The sequence below is a fragment of the Xiphophorus maculatus genome, chromosome 21, assembly GCF_002775205.1.
Source record: "Xiphophorus maculatus strain JP 163 A chromosome 21, X_maculatus-5.0-male, whole genome shotgun sequence".
Classification (NCBI taxonomy): Eukaryota; Metazoa; Chordata; class Actinopteri; order Cyprinodontiformes; family Poeciliidae; genus Xiphophorus; species Xiphophorus maculatus.
The window spans coordinates 16,046,217-16,072,719 of record NC_036463.1 but is presented as its reverse complement, the minus strand read 5'-3'; the positions used below and the strand labels follow the sequence as shown (position 1 = coordinate 16,072,719).

Below are 26,503 nucleotides of genomic sequence, written 5' to 3'. Positions count from 1 at the left end.
TTGACTTTATTTGAAACAACTGAGTTCCCAACATTACCCAACATCCTTTTTTAGAAGAGGAACAACAAACACAGCTGCTTGATTTCACACGGCATCGGCACAGAGGAATCTACATACTTACACATTCCTATATATTGATTGGGTAAGAACATCTTTACGTTACTGTGACTCTTATAAATATATATTTATGAAATCATGTTTGCGTGCTATGCCTCAGTTTGGCGTAAATAATTTTACTTGACTTTATGGCATGTTTTTATTCGAGATCAACCAGTCGACTTCTACTTCTACTGTAGGTAAGATAAGATCTTCTTTATTTTATACTTTACAAATGGAAGTATTAATTAATTGCCAAACATGATACAAACTTTACCTAAAATAGACTTTATTTGAAAAAAAAAAAAAAAAGACATGTAATTATTTTTTCTGACATCTTCTCCAGTTTGACAGATGAAGGTCAATCAGAGTCTGATGGCGGCTCTGACTGAGAACATGCTGATCGTCAACATGTTACTGAGTGTCTTCTTTCTTCCAGGTGAGATGTTTGTACTCTTCTATTTGGAGCAAACACATGAATAATTTGTAGTCAGAAATGTTTGATCCTGATTTTGTTTAAAGGTTTCACATGTAACATGATAAAGCTGAACTGGAGTTTTTTGGATTATGAACTTTCTCTACACTTGTCTTGCTTCAGATTATGTTCATTTTTATTCTGGTTTACAGGTGCTTTGGCTGATTACTGTTTTGATTTAATACCAGCCCTCAGGATCATTACACCAAATAACATGGAAGCTCTGACTGGATCTTGTTTGCAAATCCCATGTACCTATAACACAGAGCATAGTAACCACAACAGCAGCAGAAGTATCTATGGAGTTTGGATGAAAGGTGGCATAGATTTAGGGTCCGTTAGAAGCAATCTTGTTTTCAACAGCAGTGGGTCAATTAACACCTATTCACTGAGTATTACTGGAAATCTGAAAGAGAAAAACTGCACCACTCTGTTTCCCAATCTAACAACAAGTCATACAGACAAATATTTATTCAGACTTGAAAACTATCCATTCAGAGCAACAGCTTGTGCCGATCCTCTTCAAATAACAGTTAAAGGTAAGAATTTTTGTTTTTGTTTTATTGTAGCATAACATTAATATAATTGCTGCTCTGATGAATATTCAAAATACCCAGTCTTCCTCAGTATTTTATTTTAATGTTACAATATGCTTTTTCAGCTTAATGTTGTTTGAAGGTTCACTTTCGTTTCTTTTGAAAGACTCTTCTGTATAACTGTTACACAAAGAATTTAATAATGTTTGGTACAAGCAACATTAATTAGTAATGGTGGATAAAAAATATCTAAAAAATATACTTTGTATTCAGTTTTACTCATGATAAATGCTAGTGGACCCATTTAAAGAACTTTTGGTTGAAGTTGAGGAAGATAGTGATTGGATATTTGTTTTTATTTTAACAACTGTTTAGTCATTTTCTGAAAACTGGAAGTTTTAGTTCAATAAAATATCTATCTGATGCGAAACTCCTAGATTCTCCTCAGCGTCCCAGCATTAATCTTCCCTCTGACCTGAAGGAGCATCAGTCTGTCACTGTAACCTGCTCAGCTTTCACACCCTGTCCACACTCACCTCCTGAACTCACCTGGAATCTCCAACAAGACTCTCTCAATCAAACAGAGAAAAACACAGATGGAACCTTTACAACTAAAATTCAGAAGACCATCACTCTGTCAGACACACATGATGGATACAACATCAGCTGTTCTGCCAGATATCCTGTGAATGGAGGAATCAAGACAGCAGAGACTAAAGTGACTCTCAGTGTTTCCTGTAAGTGATCCTGTCAGCAGGTCATGGTTCAGCTGTTTCTGATCAATAAAGTTCATGTGTGTCTCATTTTCCTTAGATGCTCCTAAAGACACCTCAGCATCCATCAGTCCATCAGGTTTGGTGTCAGCAGGTAGCTGGGTGGAGCTGAGCTGCTCCAGCAGAGCCAAACCTCCTATCAGGAGCTTCACCTGGTTCAGGAACTACAAACGTGGAGCCACTAAAGTGTCTGTTGGCCAAGTTTACAGCTTCAATGTTTCTGAGCGAGGAGAGTTTCACTGTGTGGCTACAAATGATCTGGGTCAACAAAAATCATCTGTGATCCTTGTTGCTATTAAAGGTAATACATTAACTTGAACTCATCTGGTCATGTTTTTTTTTTTCTTTTAGGATGATTCTATTTGTTTTGTTTTCCAGATTTAACATTGAGTTATCTTAACTAATTAGTTCAAAAATTGGTTTACAAATCACATTTTAAATATCAAAACATTCAATATGATGTTTTTTACAGTAACAAATAATTATGAGGATTTACTGAATATACTTTTTTGTTGCAGATGATCAAACATCTGAATTCCAGATCCTTAATATATTGAAGATCTTGGGGATTGTATTGCTCTGCACTAGCATCATCATCTTTGAGTGGTGAGATGCTTTTCTATGAGTTGATACTTTGCAGCTGCTGTTAGACGTTGGTGTTTAAACATTGTCTTTTTCTTTCAGCTGGTTCAGATTCTCCAACAAACCAAAGAAGGTAAACAGTGTTCATTCTTTGCATCCTAACACACACAAAAAATACAAAAACTGTTCAGCACCATCTAAAATATATATGTCAGGTTTTATTAAAAACACTTTTATTTTATGTCAGAAGTTTTTAGAAATTATTAAGGTCAAAATTTTTAATGAACAGCTGATGAAGTTCGTTACCATAAATCAGTGGTGCCCAAAGTCTTTCCTCTAGGGCCTCCATCCTGCATGTTTTAGTTCTCTCCCTGGTTTAACATACCTGGATGAAATAATGGCTCATTAGAAGAACTAAGAAGAACATTAACTTGCTGTTAGTACCACAAGGGAGAGAACTAAAACATGCAGGATGCTGGCCCTCGAGGACTGACTTTGGGCACTACTGCCATAAATAGATATAATACTTAAACGTCTAAAATTAGAGGCTACAGTGAGTTACATTCACTCAAATACATCCATACACTGATGTACAGGATCATTAGGGTAACTTAGGGTTCAATTTTACCCAAAGACACTTCAACCATGATGAAAGGAAGCTGGAATTGAACTCACAACCAAATTTCAGACGATTACCACAGAGTTACAATTTACCATCTCATTAAAGGACAAATGTTGTATTTTGTACTTTTAGTTGGGAATCCAGTGAGACTGAAAGCAAAGAGACCAAACTTTATTTCCTCTGAAACAGTTTGAGCTCAAATAAATTTACTGCAGGGAAGCAAAACACAAGTTTGTTTTTTTCTGGCCACAGGAAACAGAAGAACCAACCTATGTCAACAATGTGATGGTGACTACAGCATCATGAGCCGCAAGGAGACCAGGAAGATGCCAAGGCCTCTGTCAGAGAGAGGATTTATTATTTCTATCCAATTGTTCAAGTTTTTGTCTCAAGAAGCTTTTTACCAGTCTAGTTTCTCTGTCCAATAATTAATGTTTGTGTTTCAATAAGTTTATTCCTATCTGCAAAGGCCAGTTGCTGAAACGCTGGATACGCCCCGAACGTTTCACCAGTTTCATTTCATTCATATCACCATTTATTGTGGTTTAGAAATCCCTTACTATTATTATTATTATTTCTTGATATTTTTTTCAGCAATTATGTGTAATACTAATGGAGTAAATACGAGTCCTTTTGTGGATCACTGAGTTATAAGAGATCTAAAAACGTCACAAAATAAAGAGGTTGTTTGAGTGAAGCAGAACTCCTGCTGGATGTAACATTTCTTTGTGTGAATAGAAGTGGATTGTTTTTGAAAGTTATCTTTTTGATTATTACTGCTACATATTGCCATTTTTAACAAATCTTTAACAATTGCACTGGATGTTTTGGCTGTCAGCAAAAGGCGTAAAATGTGATATATTCCATAATGTGAGGTTGAAAAGCTGTACTCTTTGTCTAAGGTTTTTATTTCTCATATTTCCCTGAACGGGAATTTCAGTGTAGGATGTTGTACAAAGGATAGTTGCAGTTACAGCAACAGCTAACAGGTGTGGACACAGGATGATTTCTTCATCATGGTTTCATAAAGTTGTTGATGTGATACATGTCGAATAAGGTTTAGTACTCTTGCGTAACAGGAAGATTTCAAATAGTGAAACACAGGTTTCAGTATTTAATGTGCGTAGTTCTGAACGCTTCTGGGGTTTTTTTCTTGGTGTTTTGGTCTTGCTTTATATGTCCATCCCTTCTCTTTTTACATTTTCGGTGTTTTTTCCACGTGTTTTCTTGTCTTCTTTTTTTTTTTTTTTCAATTTGCCGCTAAGATGTAATTCATTAGCTTTATCACTTTCTGTAAAGATTTTTGAAACAATAAATAAAAATGATTCTGAGAAAAGGAGTCATTGGTGCTTCATTTTCTGGAGAAGCTGGTAAGAGCCAGAGTCCTGATTGATTTAATTGATGTTAATTATTCAAAAGGAGCCAGCGCAAATGAACAAACGTACAATGTCGTCAAAATGAGGTATGAGGGAAGAATCTGACAGTGAACAAACAAAACAAAACAAACCAGCTTATACACTGAGGCAGAGGTGGAAAATAACAAGGAACTAATCAGAGGTGATGAGGAACAGCTGTGGCAGAAAACGATAAGGAAACAAAAGGAGAGACACCAATCAAGTTAAGTTGACTTGCATAGAACATTTCAGAAGCAAGACAGTTCAAAGCCTTTTAAATCATTAAAACATCATAGTGGAGTTAATTGTGAAACAAGCAATGAATATTACATTTTATTGAACTCCAGCATTATAATCATCAAGCAAATAAACATCAAATATGTTGATCAGGGTCCCTGTTACTGCTGATAATTAACACGACGAGGCACTCAGAGAAACTCCACATCAAGAATCCTGAAAAGAACAAAGCAACAAACTAAAACACCAAATGCAAAGGAATAACAATAATGCCCAGAGAGAAATGAGGTGAATTATGGCAAGATGTGATGACACAAAGAAACTCTGAAAAAAAAAAAGACAAAAAAATCAACAACTACTACCTGAAACGAAAACACAGTGGATCATCACGGTCATGACCATATTAATCCTTCTCAGCTGCAGGACCATCGTTATTTTTATTGGTAATGGTTATTTTTCATTCGTTTTTCAGCAGCAAATAAATACTGCCCGTTGATTGCCAAATCATTAAAATCGTATTTTTTCAGGATTGGTCATTGTATGATGGTGCTAGATAATAAAGAAAAACGACTGAAAGAAAATGTCAATTATGTTTTAAGTAACTGTAAAAAAAAAAATAGACATTTTTCTTAATAAACACTATAAATAACTAAACTTTGAAAACTAAACGAAATCTACTGTTTTTCATAAAATCCCCTACTTATTCCTCATCTACAAATTAAAACTGTTATTCAACACATAGTGGACGTCAGTGAGGTAGTTTATGGACATAATCAATCAACCACACCATAAAAACAAATTCTGTACCCAACATCCTCTTTTACATAAGAGGAAGAATGAGCACAGATACAGGCTTTCATACATCAGCTAGAGCAGGTTGCTTTTTAGATCTTTTCTCACCGGCGGAAATTTACGCTTTTCTTGATTTGGAGCAACTTTTATTCTACTGCTAATTGACTGGGTAAGGGCATTTTATGAAGTTCACATATTTTTCAACTTTTAAATCAGAAAACTAACTTCTTGCCATTAAAATAGTAGAATTTATTGTCCTTATTTTTACTCTATTTTGGAGACATGTAACTTATATATAAAGATATAAATGTGTATGTGGTTGAATGTGATTGTCTTCTAACACAGCAGGAAGTGTATGTTCCTGTCTACTTTCTAGTACATGAGATCTGTTTTAATTCCCTGCCAAAGACGATGCAAGCTTTATTTAAAAAAATACTTTGATGAGAAAATTGAAATGTTGCTGATTCTGAAACCTTCTCCAGTTTGACAGATGAAGGTCTATCAGAGTCTGACTGAGAACATGCTGACAGTCAACATGTTACTGAGTGTCTTCTTTCTTCCAGGTGAGATGTTTGTTTACGTCCTTTCATTGGTAGAGGCCAGATAAATTACTTCAAGTCTAAAATATTTGATCATGATGTTGTCTATAGTCTCCACATGACAGATGCTGCAGCTGAACTGGAGTTTATGGATCATAAATTTTCTCTGCAGGCAGACTTTGCTCTTTATATTCACTTTTTGTTTGGTTTACAGGTGCTTTGACCGTTTACTGTGGTGTTTATAATCCTGCCCTCAGGATCATTACACCAAATAACATGGAAGCTCTGATTGGATCTTGTTTGCAAATCCCATGTACCTATAACACAACGGAAAAATCATATAACAGCAGTAAAACTATCTATGGAGTTTGGCTGAAAGGTGGTGTAAATTTTGGGCCAAATCCAAGCTTTGTTATTTTCAACAGCAGTGGGTCAATTAACAACTATTCACTGAGTATTACTGGAAACCTGAAAGAGAAAAACTGCACCACTCTGTTTCCTAATCTAACAGCAAGTCATACAAACAAATACTTCTTCAGAGTTGAAAACTGGCCCTTCAGAGCATCAGCTTGTGCTGATCCTCTTCAAATAACAGTTAAAGGTAAAAACATTTTCTTCATGGAATGATATTATACAATGTTGTTCTGGTTAAATGGTTAAGCTTGAGTACTAGAAGCATATTTACACAATATGCTTTTACAGCCTTTGCAACAAGAGCTAACAAGTTTTATCATTAGTTGAGTATCATTAGTTAACTATTTATTAGTTAGTGGCATTTGAATGTTTACATTAAGATGTTTCTGGAAATATATTAAGATATGGTCCAAATATTTATTATTTTGTTAATGTAAGACCAGAAAGTATCAGTTAACTTTAAGAAATGTTGTCTAAGTGTGTTGCAGATAGAGATGTCATAGTTCTATTGCTTGGAACAATTGAACTGTTTTGGAGCACATTCAACAACTCTTTATTTAGTACAATGAATGTGCACTCTTTTTTTACAATGTGTGCCTAATTTAAACCCCAGATTCTCCTCAGAGTCCCAGCATTAATCTTCCCTCTGACCTGAAGGAGCATCAGTCTGTCATTGTAACCTGCTCAGCTTTCACTCCCTGTCCACAATCACCTCCTGAACTCACCTGGAATCTCCAACAAGACTCTCTCAGACAAACAGAGAAAAACACAAATGGAACCTTTACAACTAAAATCCAGAAGAACATCACTCTGTCAGACACACATGATGGATACAACATCAGCTGTTCTGCCAGATATCCTGTGATTGCAGGAAACAAGACAGCAGAGACTAAAGTGACTCTCAGTGTTTCATGTAAGTGATCCTGTCAGCAGGTCATGGTTCAAAAATGTTTCTGATCAATAAAGTTCATGTGTGTCTCATTTTCCTCAGATGCTCCTAGAAACACCTCAGCATCCATCAGTCCATCAGCTTTGGTGTCAGCAGGTAGCAGGGTGGAGCTGAGCTGCTCCAGCAGAGCCAAACCCGTCAGCTTCACCTGGTTCAGGAATGGCTTAAAAGAGTCAGAAAAACAAAATTACAGCTTCAATGTCACTGAAGAAGGAGAGTTTTACTGTGTGGCCAAAAATAACTTAGGAAATGAAACATCGTCAAGGATCTGTGTCAGTATTAAAGGTAAATGTTGTTACTTCTCGCTTCAAATCAATTCTGATTCTAGAAACGTAGATCAATAACATCAGAAGCAGTTACATGTGAGCACATAGTGATCAGAATCTGCTTGACCCCATATTTGGGATTTTATTATCTATTATCTATAATTTGTTCTTTTTTCAAGGTGTAATGGTTTTCCAACTTACACCTGCAATGATTTGAAAATCAAGCATTAAGAGCACAAATTTAAATTTAATGCAGTTTTTCTCTGATCCACCAACAAATCCAATTAGTTTTAGATGGTTTTGCCATTACAATTGATATTTGACCAGTGTTGATATCAAAAATGGTAGATTTTAATCTAGAAGAGACCAATCTATAAGCACAATGCCAGTCTTCTTTATCCACTTTTAAATTATATTGTGATGTATGTTAAAGGTCAAAGTTTGTCATGCACTCAGCTGTGGTAAAGCTTTATTAAACAGACTGCAAGTATCAACTCCAATGACATAAATGAGGATGTTTGAGGACCTATCCTGCAACCGTCAAAGCGTAAGCCTGTCATAAACATGGTGTTATTGTTCACAGTGAAGCAAGTTTCAAATCAAAATAGATTAGAGCAGTATTAACATAAAGAAAATAACATTTTCTAAACTATAAAACTTCTACATGCAGCCAAGAATATGTCAAATAACTTCTGAAGAAATGATTTATGGTGTGAGGAGACAAAGATTGATCTGTTAAGACACAATGAGGCTTTAAAAGCAAATTAGAGAGCATGGAAGAGGTGGCTCTATGGCTACATTGAAAGTAGCATATTTCACAAAATTGCAAAATATAAACACTGAGATTATGGACTTGTGTTTTACTGAATGTTGCAAATGTTTTTCGCACATTTGTAAAGGAAATGCAGCTACTCGTGCTGAAAACTTTAAAAACTATACTTGATGTTTGTCTAAACTCCAAACTGGTACTTCCTCAAACTAATAATATGTTTCATATCTTATGTCCCAGATTCTCCTTGGAGGCCCAGCATTAATGTTCCCTCTGACCTGAAGGAGCATCAGTCTGTCATTGTAACCTGCTCAGCTTTCACTCCCTGTCCACAATCACCTCCTGAACTCACCTGGAATCTCCAACAAGACTCTCTCAATCAAACAGAGAAAAACACAAATGGAACATTTACAACTAAAATCCAGGAGAACATCATTCTGTCAGACACACATGATGGATACAACATCAGCTGTTCTGCCAGATATCCTGTGATTGGAGGAAACAAGACAGCAGAGACAAAAGTGACTCTCAATGTTTCATGTAAGTGATCCTGTCAGCAGGTCATGGTTCAGCTATTTCTGATCAGTAAAGTTCATGTGTGTCTCATTTTCCTCAGATGCTCCTAGAAACACCTCAGCATCCATCAGTCCATCAGCTTTGGTGTCAGCAGGTAGCTGGGTGGAGCTGGGCTGCTCCAGCAGAGCCAAACCTCCACCCAGCTTCAACTGGTTCAGGAACAGCGGACATGGAGCCATGAATGTATCTATGGAGCAGGTTTACAGCTTCAATGTTTCTATGGGAGGAGAGTATCACTGTGTGGCTACAAATGATCTGGGTCAACAAAAATCAACTGTGATCCTTGTCAGTGTTAATGGTAAATGTTTTAGCTCCACTGAATCTTGCCTAAATGTTTAAAATTACCCTTCTAACACTAGCTATTTAATTTTTTTTGTCTGTTTTATTTGCTTGTCGAAAAGCCAACAGACATTTTGATACAATGGGAATCGCAGTGGGAGTATCAGTGACCGTCTTCCTTATTGTTTGCCTCGGTGTGTCTTTTTGGTGAGTATCACAATTAAAATTAAAATGTTACACAATGAAGATAACATTTTGTTCAAAACAGAGTGTGTTTAAAAACTATGTAAAGGTTTTAGTTTTAACAGCATGTCTTTCTTTACATGCCTTTGCATTTTGAATAGTGCACTTCCTGTTGCAAATTAAATACAAATAAAACCAGCAAAAATCTTAGTTCTTCCCTTCAGTGAAATGAGTCAAAGGGAATGTTTGGCTTGTAAAAAAAAGCTGCAGCTTCTTGTGGTTATATGTAGAGTGAAGGGAAATAATTAGGTTTTTAGTCATATTATGATACCACAGAAAAAGTTTTCAACCGTTTTCTTTTTATTGTCTGTAGCAGCTTAAGGAAAATTTGCAGATTCTTTGTCTTTTTTGGCTGTTTTGTGATTCAGTGGAGTGATAGCTTTATATTTCCTTACATTTCTTTGTGTTTCTGCACAGTCTATCATTTTTTGCCTTAGTTTTTCTATGTTTGCCACTCTCCAGTCAAACCTTTGTTCAAAAACACTATTCTCCTGAACTGAGAAAAATGCACAAATGTTTTAGTTTTCTGTAATTCTGGAATTAACACTGACTATGAAATGTTTTCTGATGGTAGCAGTGCAAATAGTAAACAGCATTTGCCATATAGACATATGATTTTGACAGTAAACTGTTTAATACAGCTACTGATGTTGGACGGCTTTTACTTGTTGTGGTGTTGTTTATGCTGAACGTTTGATCCAGGCAACATCAGACTTTAGATAAGTATTGATATTAATAAAAATGTAAAGAACGACCCAGAATGTTAAACAAATAGGAGAAAAGACAATGTATACATAAATTAGTAATATCTAGGAAGAATGAAACACATCTAACAGCTGTGAAACACTGCAGCCTAATGGACTAACAGCACAATAACAGCGTCTATGATTTCACCTTCTAGCTTCAGCAATGTTTACATTTGTTGCCAGAAAATGTTTTTACTTCACAGGTTTTACTAAACTGATGAGAGCCTCTTCACTGGATTTTTGTAATAAATTACATTTTATGCATCATGTTTTTGAGCAAACATTAGAAGATAATGTCAAGAAAATGTCAATTTCAATCAATCAATCAATCAATCAATCAAATTTTATTTGTATAGCACATTTCAGCAGCAAGGCATTTCAAAGTGCTTTACATCATTACAAACACAGAAACACAAAGCAACATAGAATCATAATCAAAACACAGCATTAAGTCAAGTTCCATCAATAAATTTGTAATTGATTACATTTCAAATACAATCCTAAACAGGTGGGTTTTTAGTTGAGATTTAAAAGAAGTCAGTGTTTTAGCTGTTTTACAGTTTTCTGGAAGTTTGTTCCAGATTTGTGGTGCATAGATGCTGAAAGCTGCTTCTCCTCGTTTGGTTCTGGTTCTGGGGATGCAGAGCAGAACCAGAACCGGAAGACCTGAGAGGTCTGGAAGGTTGATACAATAAGAGCAGATCTTTAATGTATTGTGGTGCTAAGCCGTTCAGTGATTTATAAACTAACAACAGTATTTTAAAGTCTATTCTTTGAGCTACAGGGAGCCAGTGCAGGGACTTTAAAACTGGTGTTATGTGCTCTGTCTTCCTGGTTTTAGTGAGAACGCGAGCAGCAGCATTCTGGATCAGCTGCAGCTGTTTGATTGAGATAATTCAAGAGATAATTCAATCAAAAGGAAAGGAAAGAATGACAATTTGTGGAAAATACTTAGCTTCAGAGGACTTGTCTAATTTTCTGTGTTGCCATGGTTATTGTTATCGTTGTCTAGACAAATTATTTCTTATATTACAAATGTATAACCAAACTGGTGTCAAATTAACACAATGAGGAAAAAGTATTTTTTGTTCCACTTAAAACCCTTAATATCCACTTCGATTATACCTGAAACTTTATCCTTGAAAATGACCTCTTGTTTGTCTTTCAGTTATTGTTTAACTTGACCAGGATGTGATTAAACTCATGTTTATCTTCTAATGTTTGCTTCACATAAAGTCTTGACTGTCTTGGGTCTTTGCATTATCACCTGAAGCACAGTAGAAATCTTCTGCAATCTAATGTCTTCCAGGTGCTTTAAGTCCAAACATTCAAATCTACAAAAGAGTCAGGTGAGGAAATGTTCATCGTCCGCGTGCAGCACTGCAGTGTGCTGTCATGTTTGTGGCCACATCAGCATGAATAACTAACGCATGTCTCATTATTTTCCACAGAGTCAAACAGGCATTGAGGCTGATGCTCCGATGTCAGAAGTCAACCAAACAGAAGGGGAAGTTAATTATGGGGAAATTAACTTCATCAAAAAGACACCCGAGGCTTCCTCTTCGCCAGTGCAGAGCAGTGACCAGCAGGAGACGGTGTACGCTCAGGTCAAAGTGTCAACGGCGGAAAACTCCTCGACACAGACCGCTGAGAGTCCAGAGAGTCTCTACGCTCAAGTGAAGAAAAAATAATGTTTCCTTGTTAAATATGAAACACTGAGTTTTATTTTCTTTTACACAAATCAATTAGTTCATGTCAGACTTTAAGGGAATCTGCTTCTCTCAATCTGTGGATCCTTTTTGTCACTTTTAATTAAATGCTTTTCAATGATTCAAGATGAATGGATGAATGAATGAATGAATTATGTGATGCATTCCACCGGATCAAAGCTAATGCTTACATACTGTATTCCATAGTTTGAATACATTTTATTATATGTTTATCAATTAATGCAACATAAATACAAATGAACAAGTTATATAGGCAGGAAATACTCATTATATGTAGTTGTAAAAATAAACACCCACACATGCACAAATACCTCACACTTTATTAGGGAATATGTCTGAAGAGGAGTATGGAGAAGTAGAATTTGTTTAATCACCGTCCTTCACATGCAGTGGTTGTTGACATAAATAATCTTCTTGTTTCCGCTGAGTCAAAAATGCTTCAAAGTCAAAATTTAAATGATATACAGATAACCATATGCCCACTCTATCAGTCAAAGACTGCTGAATATTATGAGCTAATGAATTTAGCTTCATACATCATCTGCGATGTTTGAAATTCTATCTAATCGGGCAGTGTGCAAAGACAGGAAATGATAAATAAACTATTAGTTTGGTCATAAAAACCAACCCTGGGAACCATTCTGATGACTATTTTTTGATATAAGGGTAATGGTCAAAGTGTTGCCCCAAACTTCAACACAGTAACTTAAATATGGCAAAATTAAGAGCATATGACCGCAGTGTGATTCAGAAAATGTCTAGATTTAACATATTTTCTGAGGTTTCCAGCAGATATTTGAATTAAATGTATTAATATTAGTAATTATTATTATTATTATTATTATTATTATTATTATTATTATTATTATTATTAAATGTGTTAATATTAAAACCCTCTTTCAGTTTACATAACTCTGAATGGATTTCTGCAAAGAAATGTTGTGAATTTTGTTCAAAAAATAAATGCATCGTCTGCAAACAGAACTGAATTAAGTCTTTTTGAAGCCTCACAAAAATGAAATACTGTCCAGAATATCAACAGTGTTAGTCCCAATACTGACCTCTGCAGGCCACCATAAACAATGTCCAAGCGTGATGACAATAAGTCACCCGCTTCATTTGTACAAATTGTTGCCTTTTGTTGAGACAGCTCTTCATCCAGTGTAGAACTTCTCCTCTTATACTAAAGCGCTCCAAGTTCTTGAATAGTATTTCATGATAAATTGTTTTATCAAAAACTGTTTTGAAATGAAGAAATGTCTTTTTGTCTAACAAGCTGCTGATTTCTTCTAATCTTATTGCTGTGAATCTTTGTGACCTAAATCCATATCGACTCTCAGAGAGAGTTGATGTTTACCAATAAATCTATCCAGTCTTCCAATAAGTAAGTTGTGTCCTTCGTCAGCTGATCACTAATATCATTAATTAGTTATCCACATATTGCCCTGCTTGCAAAAAGATTTTGACATGCTTATTGCGTTCTATTTTTGTTTCGTTTACATGAAAACAGCAAAGTCTTTGCACAGGAGTGAGTAAAACCTTTAATTACTTCTGTACCAAATGGATCAGATTAAACCCACCCATTCCTTCTCTGCACCTGCTTCATTTGGTTGACTTCACCAGATGGCTGTAACCTAAATGAAAGACGACAAAGAGCTGAGATGCATCATAGACAGGTCACCATAGGAACAGAAACAAGCATCTACACACACACCCACCCGCACACACACTCTTAAGGAGAATTCAGTGTTGCTGGTTATTCTGCAATAGCTGTTGGACCTTCTTGCTGTGAGCAGCAAAATCAGACGTCGAGTTTTGGTAACTCTAACTAGCTTGTCTGTGATCTTCACAGCAGGATCAGATGTTCTCTTTTATAGTTTTCTGATAATGTAGGTCAAAATTGTGCTCGTTTGCTTCAGTAATTGTGGTGTGATTGGTTCTCCCTGTGGGCTGAAAATTAAGGATCCTTCACTTTTTATGACCGGAAACCAAACAAATCTCATTTGCTGTCGAAGTCGAAGTCGTGTCGAAATATTCAAGCTGTTTTCAAGACACATTGAGGAATGAACTGTAAAAAAGGGAATGGAGCTCCCACTTAAATAACTGAGTTAGCTTGTTACAATTAATCCACTTAAGTTTGTCAGGCTTCATTTATTTGTGTTTGTTTAACATGACAACTTAATGAACTTAATATTTTCATTTGGATGCCACTTAATTTGATTATTTGTGACAACAAATCTCAGATATTTTTTTTTTAAGTTGGAGCATGTGTTTTGTTTTTTCAGTGTATCAATGTGCATTTCCAGTTGCTAATACATGCTCTGACAATCAAATTAAAATCAAACCAACATCCTCTTTTGAAGAAGAAAGCATAAATACAGCCGTTGTCTTTGACACAACGTTATATTTTTAAAAATAGAGAAGTTCGTCCCTGGATCCACAGCTCATCAGATGAAACACATTATTTGACTGAAAGGTAAATCCTTGAACATTTTTGGCTTCTGATTCAAATGAGAGAATGTTTGCGTTTATCTATTTATGACTTTGAGTCCCAAAACCACACGGCTTCTTACTTTGGAAACATTTTAAAATTTCTTCAAAGTGTGGTTTTCTATTTGAATTTTATCTTGTCCTTGGTTTGTCTGAAATGAAACCTGTGTTTTATTCAGCAGTGACGTTGATTTAAAACACAAATAGTGAACTGTAAATCTTTTTGTCCAGTCTAAGAGACTGGCAGCTTTGCTGACAATCAACATGTTGATATATAAACATGCAGAAAATAAGCTTAATTTTGAAGATTGATACGTCTACAAAATACTGACCTGAGTTTCTGCATGCTTGGTTGGCGTGTTTTCAAAGAAATTTCTAGTTTTGTTTAATTTTGTTAAGATGTGCTGACAGAGTAAAAAAAACATAAATAAATTTTTTTTAAATAAAACAAATAATGCATATATTGGTACATGTCATGTAAAGTAAAACATATTCCTGGCTTTTAACTTCAAAATGCAGTTTTGTTTCAAGTCATTTTGGGCCTAAATGTGTTTGTGTTGGATATACAATCACAACCACATCTTGTTAATATTGATTATCTTCATATTTTCATTTATTTTATTATCATTGGTTACAAATGACATCACACATAAGTTACACAGATCTAAAATCAGCTTCAAATCTGTCAAAAACTGTGTTTCTTCCTTTTCTTACCCTGTAGATTGGTGAGTGGAAATATAAATCTATTTTTTTCAAAAATGTATCTGCCCACAACACATGAGATTGTGCGCAGTAGAAATCGTTATGTAGAGATGCGAAGGGAAGCAATGCAAATTTCTATTCATTATTTTTATGCACTTTGTTCTCTGCCACGCTATGAATAGTTCAGAGGGAGGCGTACATCCTCCTGTTTCAAATAAAGGCATTGAAAAAAAGCCTTCTTCTTCCTTTTCTTGTTCTTCTTTTTGTCTCTTTGCAATTGAAAAGAGGGCTGACAGAAAACAAACTGCCATGCTTCTTCTTTTCAATGCTCCATGTTAATTCACACAATTTATTTTTGCGTGAAAATAAATCGTCATCCAAACATTGCATCCCCTTTTAGAACAGGAACAAAGAGATTGTGCTTGATTTCACACAACATATGCTTTTAAACAAACAGGTCTGCATGATTTTCTTATCGCCAGATGGTTTTAACACATTCCTTGATTTGGAGAAATGTTATTTTATTGCCTTAATTCTACATTGATTGGGTAAGAAGTGAACATCTTTATGAATTATACAGTTATTCACATTTGCCATGACTCTGTTAGCTCAACTTGTCTGCAATTGCACTATTACAGAGTAATTATATTTTTCTCAGTTTGGTGTAAATCATTTTTCTTCACTTCATTGTGTGTTTCTTATTTGAGTTCAATCAGTTGATTCCTACTTCTAGCACAGTAACACTTAGTAGTAACACTAACACTTCTAACCTGTCATTCTTCTGTATTTCCTAGTTTATATTAGGTCAGTTTTAATTCATTGTCAAAGACGATACAAACTTTATTCAAAAGAGACTTTATTTGAAAAAACTGAAATGTAATTTTTTTTCTGAAATCTTCTCCAGTTTGACAGATGAAGGTCAATCAGAGTCTGATGGCGGCTCTGACTGAGAACATGCTGATCGTCAACATGTTACTGAGTGTCTTCTTTCTTCCAGGTGAGATGTTTGTACTCTTCTATTTGGAGCAAACGCATGAATAATTTGTAGTCAGAAATGTTTGATCCTGATTTTGTTTAAAGGCTTCACATGTAACATGATAAAACTGAACTGGAGTTTTTTGGATTATGAACTTTCTCTACACTTGTCTTGCTTCAGATTATGTTCATTTTTATTCTGGTTTACAGGTGCTTTGGCTGATTACTGTGGTCCTAATATACCAGCCCTCAGGATCACTACACCAAATAAAATGGAAGCTCTGACTGGATCTTGTTTGCAAATCCCATGTACCTATGAGACATATCATCCTACATATAACAGCAGTAAAACTATCTATGGAATTTGGATGAAAGGTGGTGTAAATTTTGGCACAGATAGAGATAAAGTTATTTTCAACAGCAGTGGGTTAATTAACAGCTATTCACTGAATATTACTGGAAACCTGAAAGAGAAAAACTGCACCACTCTGTTTCCTAATCTAACAACAAGTCATACAGACAAATACTTCTTCAGAGTTGAGAACGGTGACTACATGGCATCAGGTTGTGCTGATCCTCTTCAAATAACAGTTAAAGGTAAGAGCATTTTTTTGTCAATATACTATTGTGATTCTATGGTGATCTGTTTTATATATTAGGGACAACTTGCTGGTTTCCCTGTGAATTTGTAAAGCTAGAAAGTTCAAGTTTCTTTCCAAAGACTTAGAAAAAAAAACATTTTCTGTGGTTACTACTCAAACAATATACGGTAACCGGAATAGACAACTGAATGAAATTGGATTTACTATGGTGACAGGATGTTTTCCTTCTGTCTTGGAAGAATTTTTCTTAATTGTGGAACAATACATTTCTCTAGTTCAATTGTCCACTCTACTGTACAGTAAATTAGAAGCAAATAGTGCTTTCATGGCGCTTGTTGTCGATGTTGGACTTAAAGTCGTGTAAGTTGTGTCCTTGTCAGAGACACTTCATCCTCCTTGCCTGCTGCTGATGTAGTCCAGGACAGCTGTGGCTACATCAGTGTGTGAATGAAACTTTGGAGTCCTTTGGTCTAGATAAAGTGCTACAGAAGTAAAGGCTATTTACCATTTAAACTGTTAGCAATTTATTTAAGAAATACCAATGTGTCTAAATATCTGTTTTGTTTCTAAGTTGTTGCTCTAATGTTTAAATATAGATTCTCCTTGGAGTCCCAGCATTAATGTTCCCTCTGACCTGAAGGAGCATCAGTCTGTCACTGTAACCTGCTCAGCTTTCACTCCCTGTCCACAATCACCTCCTGAACTCACCTGGAATCTCCAACAAGACTCTCTCAGACAAACAGAGAAAAACACAAATGGAACCTTTACAACTAAAATCCAGAAGAACATCACTCTGTCAGACACACATGATGGACACAACATCAGCTGTTCTGCCAGATATCTTGTGATTGGAGGAAACAAGACAACAGAGACAGAAGTGACTCTCAGTGTTTCATGTAAGTGATCCTGTCAGCAGGTCATGGTTCAAAAATGTTTCTGATCAATAAAGTTCATCTGTGTCTCATTTTCCTCAGATGCTCCTAGAAACACCTCAGCATCCATCAGTACATCAGGTTTGGTGTCAGCAGGTAGCAGGGTGGAGCTGAACTGCTCCAGCAGAGCCAAACCTCCACCCAGCTTCACCTGGTTCAGGAACAACAAAGATGGAGTCACTAATGTGTCCATGGGGCCCGTTTACGGCTTGAATGTTACTGAGGAAGGAGAGTTTTATTGTGTGGCCAAAAATGATTTAGGAAATGAAACATCATCAAGGATCTGTGTCAGTATTAAAGGTAAATGTTGTTACTTATCGCTTCAAATCAATTCTGATTCTAGAAACGTAGATCAATATCAGAAGCAGTTACATGTGAGCACATAGTGATCAGAATCTGCTTGACCCCATATTTGGGATTTTATTATCTATTATCTATAATTTGCTCTTTTTTCAAGGTGTAATGGTTTTCCAACTTACACCTGCAATGATTTGAAAATCAAGCATTAAGAGCACAGATTCAAATTTAATGCAGTTTTTCTCTGATCCACCAACAAATCAAATTAGTTTTAGATGGTTTTGCCATTACAATTGATATTTGACCAGTGTTGTTACCAAAAATGGTAGATTTTAATCTAGAAGAGACCAATCTATAAGCACAATGCCAGTCTTCTTTATCCATTTTTAAATTATATTGTGATGTATGTTAAAGGTCAAGGTTTGTCATGCACTCAGCTGTGGTAAAGCTTTATTAAACAGGCTGTAAGTATCAACTCCAATGACATAAATGAGGATGTTTGAGGACCTATCCTGCAACCGTCAAAGTGTAAGCCTGTCAAAAACATGGTGTTATTGTTCACAGTGAAGCAAGTTTCAAATCAAAATAGATTAATGCAGTATTAACATAAAGAAAATAACATTTTCTAAACTATAAAACTTGTACATGCAGCCAAGAATATGTCAAATAACTTCTGAAGAAATGATTTATGGTGTAAGGAGACAAAGATTGATCTGTTAAGACACAATGAGGCTTTAAAAGCAAATTAGAGAGCATGGAAGAGGTGGCTTTATGGCTACATTGAAAGTAACGTATTTCACAAAATTGCAAAATATAAAAACTGAGGATATGGACTTGTGTTTTACTGAATGTTGCAAATGTTTTTCTCACATTTGTAAAGGAAATGCAGCTACTTGTGCTGAAAACTTTAAAAACTATACTTGATGTTTGTCTAAACTCCAAACTGGTACTTCCTCAAACTAATAATATGTTTCATATCTTATGTCCCAGATTCTCCTTGGAGTCCCAGCATTAATGTTCCCTCTGACCTGAAGGAGCATCAATCTGTCACTGTAACCTGCTCAGCTTTCACTCCTTGTCCACAATCACCTCCTGAACTCACCTGGAATCTCCAACAAGACTCTCTCAGACAAACAGAGAAAAACACAAATGGAACCTTTACAACTAAAATCCAGGAGAACATCACTCTGTCAGACACACATGATGGATACAACATCAGATGTTCTGCCAGATATCCTGTGATTGGAGGAATCAAGACAGCAGAGACAGAAGTGACTCTTAGTGTTTCATGTAAGTGATCCTGTCAGCAGGTCATGGTTCAGCTGTTTCTGATCAATAAAGTTCATGTGTGTCTCATTTTCCTCAGATGCTCCTAAAGACACCTCAGCATCCATCAGTCCATCAGGTTTGGTGTCAGCAGGTACCTGGGTGGAGCTGAGCTGCTCCAGCAGAGCCAAACCTCCACCCAGCTTCACCTGGTTGTGGATCAGCAAACATGGAGCCACTAATGTGTCTGTGGGGCAGGTTTACAAATTCAACTCTACTGAGGAAGAAAAGTTTTACTGTGTGGCTACAAATGATCTGGGTCAACAAAAATCATCTGTAATTCTTGTTGATATTAAAGGTAATACATTAACTTCCACACATCTTGTCATGTTCTATAAAGAATTACTGTTAGTTCAAATTTTAGCTCATAAAGAAAATAAAAAAATAAAACATCAAATTTTAAATATCTGCAGTACAAAAGAATGATGAGGATTCACTTCATTGTCTTTCTTGTTGCAGATGATCAATCATCTGAATTCCAGATCCTTAATATATTGAAGATCCTGGGGATTGTATTGCTCTGCACTAGCATCATCATCTTTGAGTGGTGAGATGCTTTTCTATGAGTTGATACTTTGCAGCTGCTGTTTGACGTTGGTGTTTAAATATTTGTTGTTCTTTCAGGTGGTTCAGATTCTCCAAGAAACCAAAGAAGGTAAACTAACTGAGTTGTTTGCATCGTAACACAAAGAATGTGTTGCAATTTGTTAGAAAAGATTGTTCAGGTGACAATATTTTATTTTATGTCTAAGTAACTTAGAAATGGATAATGTGAAAATCCAATGTCCTTATTATCAGCTCATGCAGTTCTTTACCATAAATGATAAAAATATTCTGCATATATATATAATACTTAAACTTCTAAAATTAGAGGCTACAGTGAGTTACATTCCCTCAAATACATCCATACACTGATGTACAGGATCATTAGGTAACTTAGGGCTGAATTTTACCCAAAGACACTTCAACCATGATGAAAGGAAGCTGGAATTGAACTCACAACCAAATTTCAGACGATTACCACAAAGCTACAATTTACCATCTCATTAAAGGACAAATGTTGTATTTTGTACTTTTAGTTGGAAATCCAGGGAGACTGAAAGTCTCCAGTTTGCATTTTGTGTGTTGATCTTCCTTTTACCCTTCGATTCTTTATCTTTGTTAGTTGATTTTCTTCATTAAAATATCCACGATATGCTCCGTCTACCCAATGCTGAGATTGTGTCCACTGCCACACACATCATGATATTGAGTTTAAGTCAAATGATTTCATAAACGGTTGAAACTGCGGTATGTAAATTTAATTACATATTTTCTTTTTCAACTGTCACTATGTTGTGACAGCTTGGTGTGAGACATGCTATAATGATTCCCCCACTGAGCTCCTTCAGACTAGCCAGCAGCAATTTGCAAACACTTGCTTGAACTGTGCATCTGCTGAGCTCATTAAGTGCAACACTGCTAAGAGGTTAATAGAGGAGCAACGTTGTGATGACTTCCTGAATGCTGAGAGAGCAAAAGTTTCTTAAAGAGACATAGGCCCAATTTCAAGTAGGAAGTCAAATTTCTATCAAGTCACATTTAATATTTGTGTAATACATGCTTTTTTTTTTTTAATTGTGAATCCAGTGAGACTAAAACTAAAGGACTAGTTTTAATTTCCTACAAACAATTTGAGCTCAAGTGAGTTGACTTTAAAAAAAAGAGTTTTTGCTTTATGTCTACAGAAAACAGAGGAGCTAATCTATGTCAACAATATGGTGATGACTAAAGCATCATGAGCTGAAAGGAGACCAGGAAGATGCCAAGAAGAGGAGAGAGATGATTTTTTTTTATTATCCATCGATTTTTCTTTCCAATTGTTCAAATTGTTAAGAGGCTTTTTCCTATCTGCAAGACCCAGTTGCTGAAAGGCTGGATAGACCCTGAAAGGATCTCCAGTCCATCACATCACCAAGGCCTCTTCACAGTGGGAGGATTTATTATTTCTATCCATCCATCTAGTGTTTTTGTCCAGTTGTTAAAGTTTGTGTCTCAAGAGGCTGTTTCCTATCTGCAAAGGCCAGATGATGAAAGGCTGGAAACACTGTTCATCACATCTCCAGTCGTTGTGTTTAGACATGATTTATTATTTCTTGATACTTGTTTCTGCATTTAGATGTGATGATACCTATGGAGTAAATAGTAATGCTTTTGTGGATCACCGAGCGATTAAAACAGCTGTAAAAAATGCTAAAAAATAAAGAGGTGGTGGGAGTGAAGCAGAACTTCTGCTGAATGTAAAAGTTTCGTCTCTAAACAGGTGAAGTAGATTTATTTTTAATAGCTGGCTTTCTCTTTATTACTGCTTCATACAGGCTTGTGTGGTTTTAATTTTTTACTGATTTAAAAAAAAATTATACTGGATATTTCTGCTGACATGAAATGTGAAGCATAAACGTCACCAGTCTTGTATTTTTTTCTGTTTCAGATGTTTAAATGAGTAAATGTAATATCAGGGAAATTTTAATCAGCTGTTGTTTCCTGCTATCAGTGCATGAAATCATTCTCAAGCAGGCAGAACAAATATAGCTACATATATACATGTAGCTATAAACACAAACTATTTTCCTTGACTCTGTAAATTGTAACATTGAATTTGAATAAAGAAGAGTGAACATAACTTGACATTGGTCATGATTTTGTAACATTCAACCAAAGTCCAATGAATCTTTGGGTGTATATTGAATTACAGTGACTTTCATCAAATGAATTTCATCTATTTTCTTTTACTCAGCACTTGATTTAAACTAGTTGGAGATCTTTTGAGGTAAAAAAAAGTTTTAAAAATGTACTTTTTGTCTACACTGTAAAGAAAAACGTCTCTAATTTCCTGTAAAATACCAACAGCTGTGGTTGAAGGAATTTTACCGTATTTATCGGGTAAAACTCCAGCAACCACAGCTGCTGATATTTTACCATAAATTAGATATGTCTTTTTTTTATTAATTTTTTTACAGTGTAGTTAGATCAGACACCATTCGCTGGTGGACATGTCGTCTTCCTGTCTTCCTTTTTGCAGGAATCAATAAAGTGATGGCTGAATGAAAATCACTGATTGCTGTGTGGTAGCTGAAAGTGACACATTGTTTTTTTTTCTGTCTTTTAAGTTACAAATAGACAATGAACATGGTATTTCCCTCCTAATCCTGACCTTAGTGGACTTTAACCAGCCACTAGGGGTCAGCATTATCAACTACAAAGGGAGAGTTACACTTAGATTAAACCCATTTACAATTTATGGCATAACTTCATAAGGAATTTAGATTTTATTTTATTCCAGGGCATAAGTAGAAGTAGAATTGAATAAAAGTGCATGCCACATCTTTTGCATTTGTTCAACAAATTGATAATGGAAAAATTTCCTTTCACTGCGTTTTACTCTATTGCTCATCAAAGCAATAGATGAACAATAGAGAACAACAAGTGGTTGTTATGTGACATAAAATGAAAAACTTAAAGGGGTTTCATTACTTTTGCAAATAACAGAAATCAGAAAATAGGTCTGATTATTACCATGCTTGGTTATTCTACTGTTTTAAAAATTACTTCTGTTTCTCTAGTGGAATTATTATTTCACTTCAATCAGAATGGAAAACCTTTTAAACCTATTCATACCATTCTCACCAAATCTTTCAAAAGGGGCTTGCAAACCTTTTATAAACCCCAGCGCATTCACTTTAAAGGGGAATTTAGTGTTGCTGGTAATCCTACAATAGATGCTGGAGGAATCTTATAGCTGTGAGCTGAGTTGGAGCTAACCACCACCTGACTGCAGCAAAACCAGAAATCCAGTGTTGCTAACCCCACTTAGCTTACATGTGATGTAGTTGAAGCTCTTTTCTCCTCTGAAGTCTCCTGATGACGTATCTGTACATCCTGTTTGTTTTCTTCATCAGCTTTTGAGTCATTAGTTCTCCTTGTGGGTCAAAAATGAAGCAAATTTAATAAACTATGCTCAGCAAATCTGATCAAACTTGTTATGTACATCCATTTCTGAGCAGACTAACAAAATCCTCCACCTATTCCATGTCTAAATATCCAAACTGTTGTTCAACACAGTTGGAGGTAAGTCAGTAAGTTAAAATGTGTGTGTGTGTGTGTGTGTGTTTACAGGTGCTCATACATATTCTGACAACCAAATTAAAAACCAGCCAACATCCTTCTTTTTTTTAAAAGAAGAAGTTAGTATAAATATAGCCGTGGGCATCAAAACTGCTGGTTTGTAGAAAAAAAGAAGTGATTTCCTTTTCTGCCGCTCATCAGCTGAAATTCACACTTTACGTCATTTACAGGTAATTTATCAAACTATTTTAACTTCAGATTCTTCAGATGAAATTTCTTTAGCAGTTTTTTTATTCCAATTTTGTTTTACCATGAAAAATAAATTGCGATTCCTATGTTTAAAGTACCTGTCCTATATTTAATGGGCAATTTAAGTATTTTTTTTGCATTTTATACTGAAATTGTGAACATCTGAAGATTCATGTGGTTTTGATTATTTTTTCAACACAGCAAATTGGAATTTAAGTTTCTGATTTTGCTGCTTTATTTAGAAGTGACTTTGGTTTATAACAAAAATATTAACCCATAATTCTCTGGTATTTTAATCCATTTCTAAGAGAGCTGACAGAGGACTGTGAGAGTGATGGCGGCTCTGTCTGTGAACCTGCTGGCAGTACTGAGTGCCGTCTTTCTTCCAGGTGAGCCGTTTGTTTAATTCTTTTCACCTGGAGACATCACATGAAATGTTTCATCCTGACGTTGTTTTAAGCTCCACAAATTAAATGCTGTGGCTGAACTGGAGTTTCTAGCTCATAAAATGTGTCTGCAGTCAATCTTTTCTTCATGTTATCTGTTTTTACAGGTGACTTCGCTGGTTGTCCCAATCCAGATCTTATTGCTAACACACCTGGGCAGATTGAAGCTCTGTGTGGATCTTGTTTGCAAATCCCATGTAGCTTCAATTCAACACATTATACGTATAACAACAGGAGACTCATCTATGGAGTTTGGTTGAAAAATATCTCAAATTTCAATGCCAAACCAAGCCCTGTTATTTTCAACAGCAGTAGGTCAGTTAACAAATATTCACTGAATATGACTGGAAACCTGAGTGAGGAAAGTTACACCACTCTGTTTACTGATTTAGAGACTAGTTATACTGACAGTTACTTCCTCCGCATCGAGAACGGGAAATTTAAGGCAACAGATGTTTGTCATCCTCTTCAGATAAAAGTTAGAGGTAAGAAAATGGTTTTGTTTTTTTATACTATTGCAACAGCAATGTTGTTAAAAATCAATCATATCTTTGATATTTAGAAAAAGATTTTTTCACTCAAACAAGTTTTTTCCCTGATGGGAAATGAGATTTACAGATCTCAAATTCAAATAAAATATTGAAAGTAGGAAAGACAATGACACATTAAGGATCATCTGTTTTCACAAGAATGAGTTTACATAAAAGAAAAACCACTTACATGAAAATTATTATTAATTTCCTTCCAAAGAAAATTAAATTGGTATTCAAAACCTTTTCATAATAACTGATTTTTAAAATTATTTTATTTGATTTATTTTTAGTGACAAACTCAAAGGGCTACTACACCCTTATAGTAAGTTTATATTGTCATATATGTTTAGATCAAAAATTGACTGATGTAACATTTTAGCATGAAGCTTTTTCAGTCACAACACAATTTGTTACTTCAAAAACATTCTGATGTTGATCTTGATCCATAATCAAATTATTGCATATATAACCAATAGGAATATAAAGATATAACAAATGAACAGAGAAATGCAACATCTATGAAATTATACATTTTTCCTGGTATTTTTTGTTGTTTTCAGGACAAAAAATGGTTCAATGACAAACTTTTAGTCAATTATTGTAAAAAAAAACAACAAAAAAACACAACGTAGGAACCAAAGAGAACATATTTCCTGTTTGAACCTACTGAGAACTGTTGTGGTTTCTTTCTGCACATTTTACATACATTTCTTTTTATTCTGTTGGTTTAATGTGAAATCCTAGATTCTCCTCAGAGTCCCAATATTATTATCCTCCCTGATTTGAAGGAGCATCAGTCTGTCACTGTAACCTGCTCAGCTTTCACTCCCTGTCCACAATCACCTCCTGAACTCACCTGGAATCTCCAACAAGACTCTCTCAGACAAACAGAGAAAAACACAAATGGAACCTTTACAACTAAAATCCAGGAGACCATCACTCTGTCAGACACACATGATGGATACAACATCAGATGTTCTGCTCAGTGGAGCTCACATGAAACCCACCATAGAGTCAGACGTGCTGCAGTATGATTTATCTAAACAAAACTCCGCTTATTTGCCATCGAAACCAAGACCAGGTCTTACATTCTTCCAACAAGCTTTGAAAAGGAATGCTGGTAGCCATTTTGCAGACTTTATTTTTAAATATATTATTGAATGTTTTTTTTATGTTTGCTTTGGTCAAATGTGACGTGTAATATTTCTCCTGAGTTTGGCATTTGAGTTCTTCTCCACTCTTCTTATTCAACAAGTTTATTAGAATTGTTATTTACATTTCTCTCTCTCTACAAGATTTGTTCATTTTTTGGTAACAGAATATGCATCACCTTAAATGTGACAAAGGTTTTAAACCTTTTTATCGCCTTCTTTACACATTTTTGATTGGGGTGAGCAAATGTTTTATATCTGATAAAACAGAATGAATCATAAGAAACTCATTCATTATTTTCTGTACCAATTTCCTCCTGTTTGCTCTGCCAGAGCTCTGGAACCTTTGCAAGAGATGCCAACAAGGTGGGGCACTTTGCAGTAATTTACTGTGAGTAAAAGTGATTACCTTGGTAAAAATAAAAGACGAATAAAATAAAAGTTAAAAGCACCTTGTCAACATTTTACTTTAAAAGTTACGTAGCTCATTTCTATGAGCAGAAGAAAGTTCTGCTTGTGGTTTTCACAAAGCAAATGAGAACATGTTGGTCTCAAACTGTTTAAATTAAAGGAGCAACTTTATAAATAATAATGTAACACAAAATAAGACATTTTAGCAATGTGACATCATGAATATTTGGGAAGTATATAATATAATATGGGCATGGTGTTTCTGTG

At 35.3% G+C, this 26,503-nt stretch overlaps 3 protein-coding genes across 9 annotated transcripts; all 3 read left to right on the top strand.

Moving 5' to 3' along the window:
- The first annotated feature begins 58 nt into the window (after positions 1-58).
- LOC102235048 (B-cell receptor CD22-like) lies at positions 59-21,967 on the top strand. Of its 7 annotated transcripts, XM_023326508.1 has the most exons (11): positions 59-142; positions 266-296; positions 16,115-16,207; positions 16,396-16,782; positions 17,384-17,683; positions 17,762-18,019; positions 19,007-19,306; positions 19,383-19,640; positions 19,802-19,889; positions 19,967-19,997; positions 21,070-21,967. In XM_023326508.1, exons 3-11 carry the CDS (start codon positions 16,123-16,125, stop codon positions 21,121-21,123), a joined length of 1,761 nt encoding a protein of 586 aa, XP_023182276.1. In that variant the 5' UTR covers positions 59-142; positions 266-296; positions 16,115-16,122; the 3' UTR covers positions 21,124-21,967. The 7 variants fall into 7 exon arrangements, with proteins under 7 accessions (XP_023182276.1, XP_023182281.1, XP_023182282.1 ...); XM_023326509.1 differs by having other exon boundaries at positions 92-296; XM_023326510.1 differs by lacking the exons at positions 59-142; positions 266-296 and adding an exon at positions 14,441-14,494.
- On the top strand, positions 5,555-13,379 carry LOC102235311 (vascular cell adhesion protein 1-like). The gene is made up of 10 exons (XM_023326507.1): positions 5,555-5,676; positions 5,990-6,070; positions 6,261-6,647; positions 7,074-7,373; positions 7,452-7,694; positions 8,685-8,984; positions 9,061-9,318; positions 9,422-9,506; positions 11,598-11,637; positions 11,740-13,379. Exons 2-10 carry the CDS (start codon positions 5,998-6,000, stop codon positions 11,977-11,979), a joined length of 1,926 nt encoding a protein of 641 aa, XP_023182275.1. The 5' UTR covers positions 5,555-5,676; positions 5,990-5,997; the 3' UTR covers positions 11,980-13,379.
- A 2,062-nt stretch (positions 21,968-24,029) lies between the features above and the next one.
- LOC102234783 (sialic acid-binding Ig-like lectin 10) lies at positions 24,030-25,708 on the top strand. Its single transcript, XM_023326793.1, has 3 exons — positions 24,030-24,084; positions 24,249-24,626; positions 25,419-25,708. The coding sequence occupies exons 1-3, from the start codon at positions 24,030-24,032 to the stop codon at positions 25,706-25,708; spliced, it is 723 nt and encodes a 240-aa protein (XP_023182561.1).
- Positions 25,709-26,503: the final 795 nt, after the last annotated feature.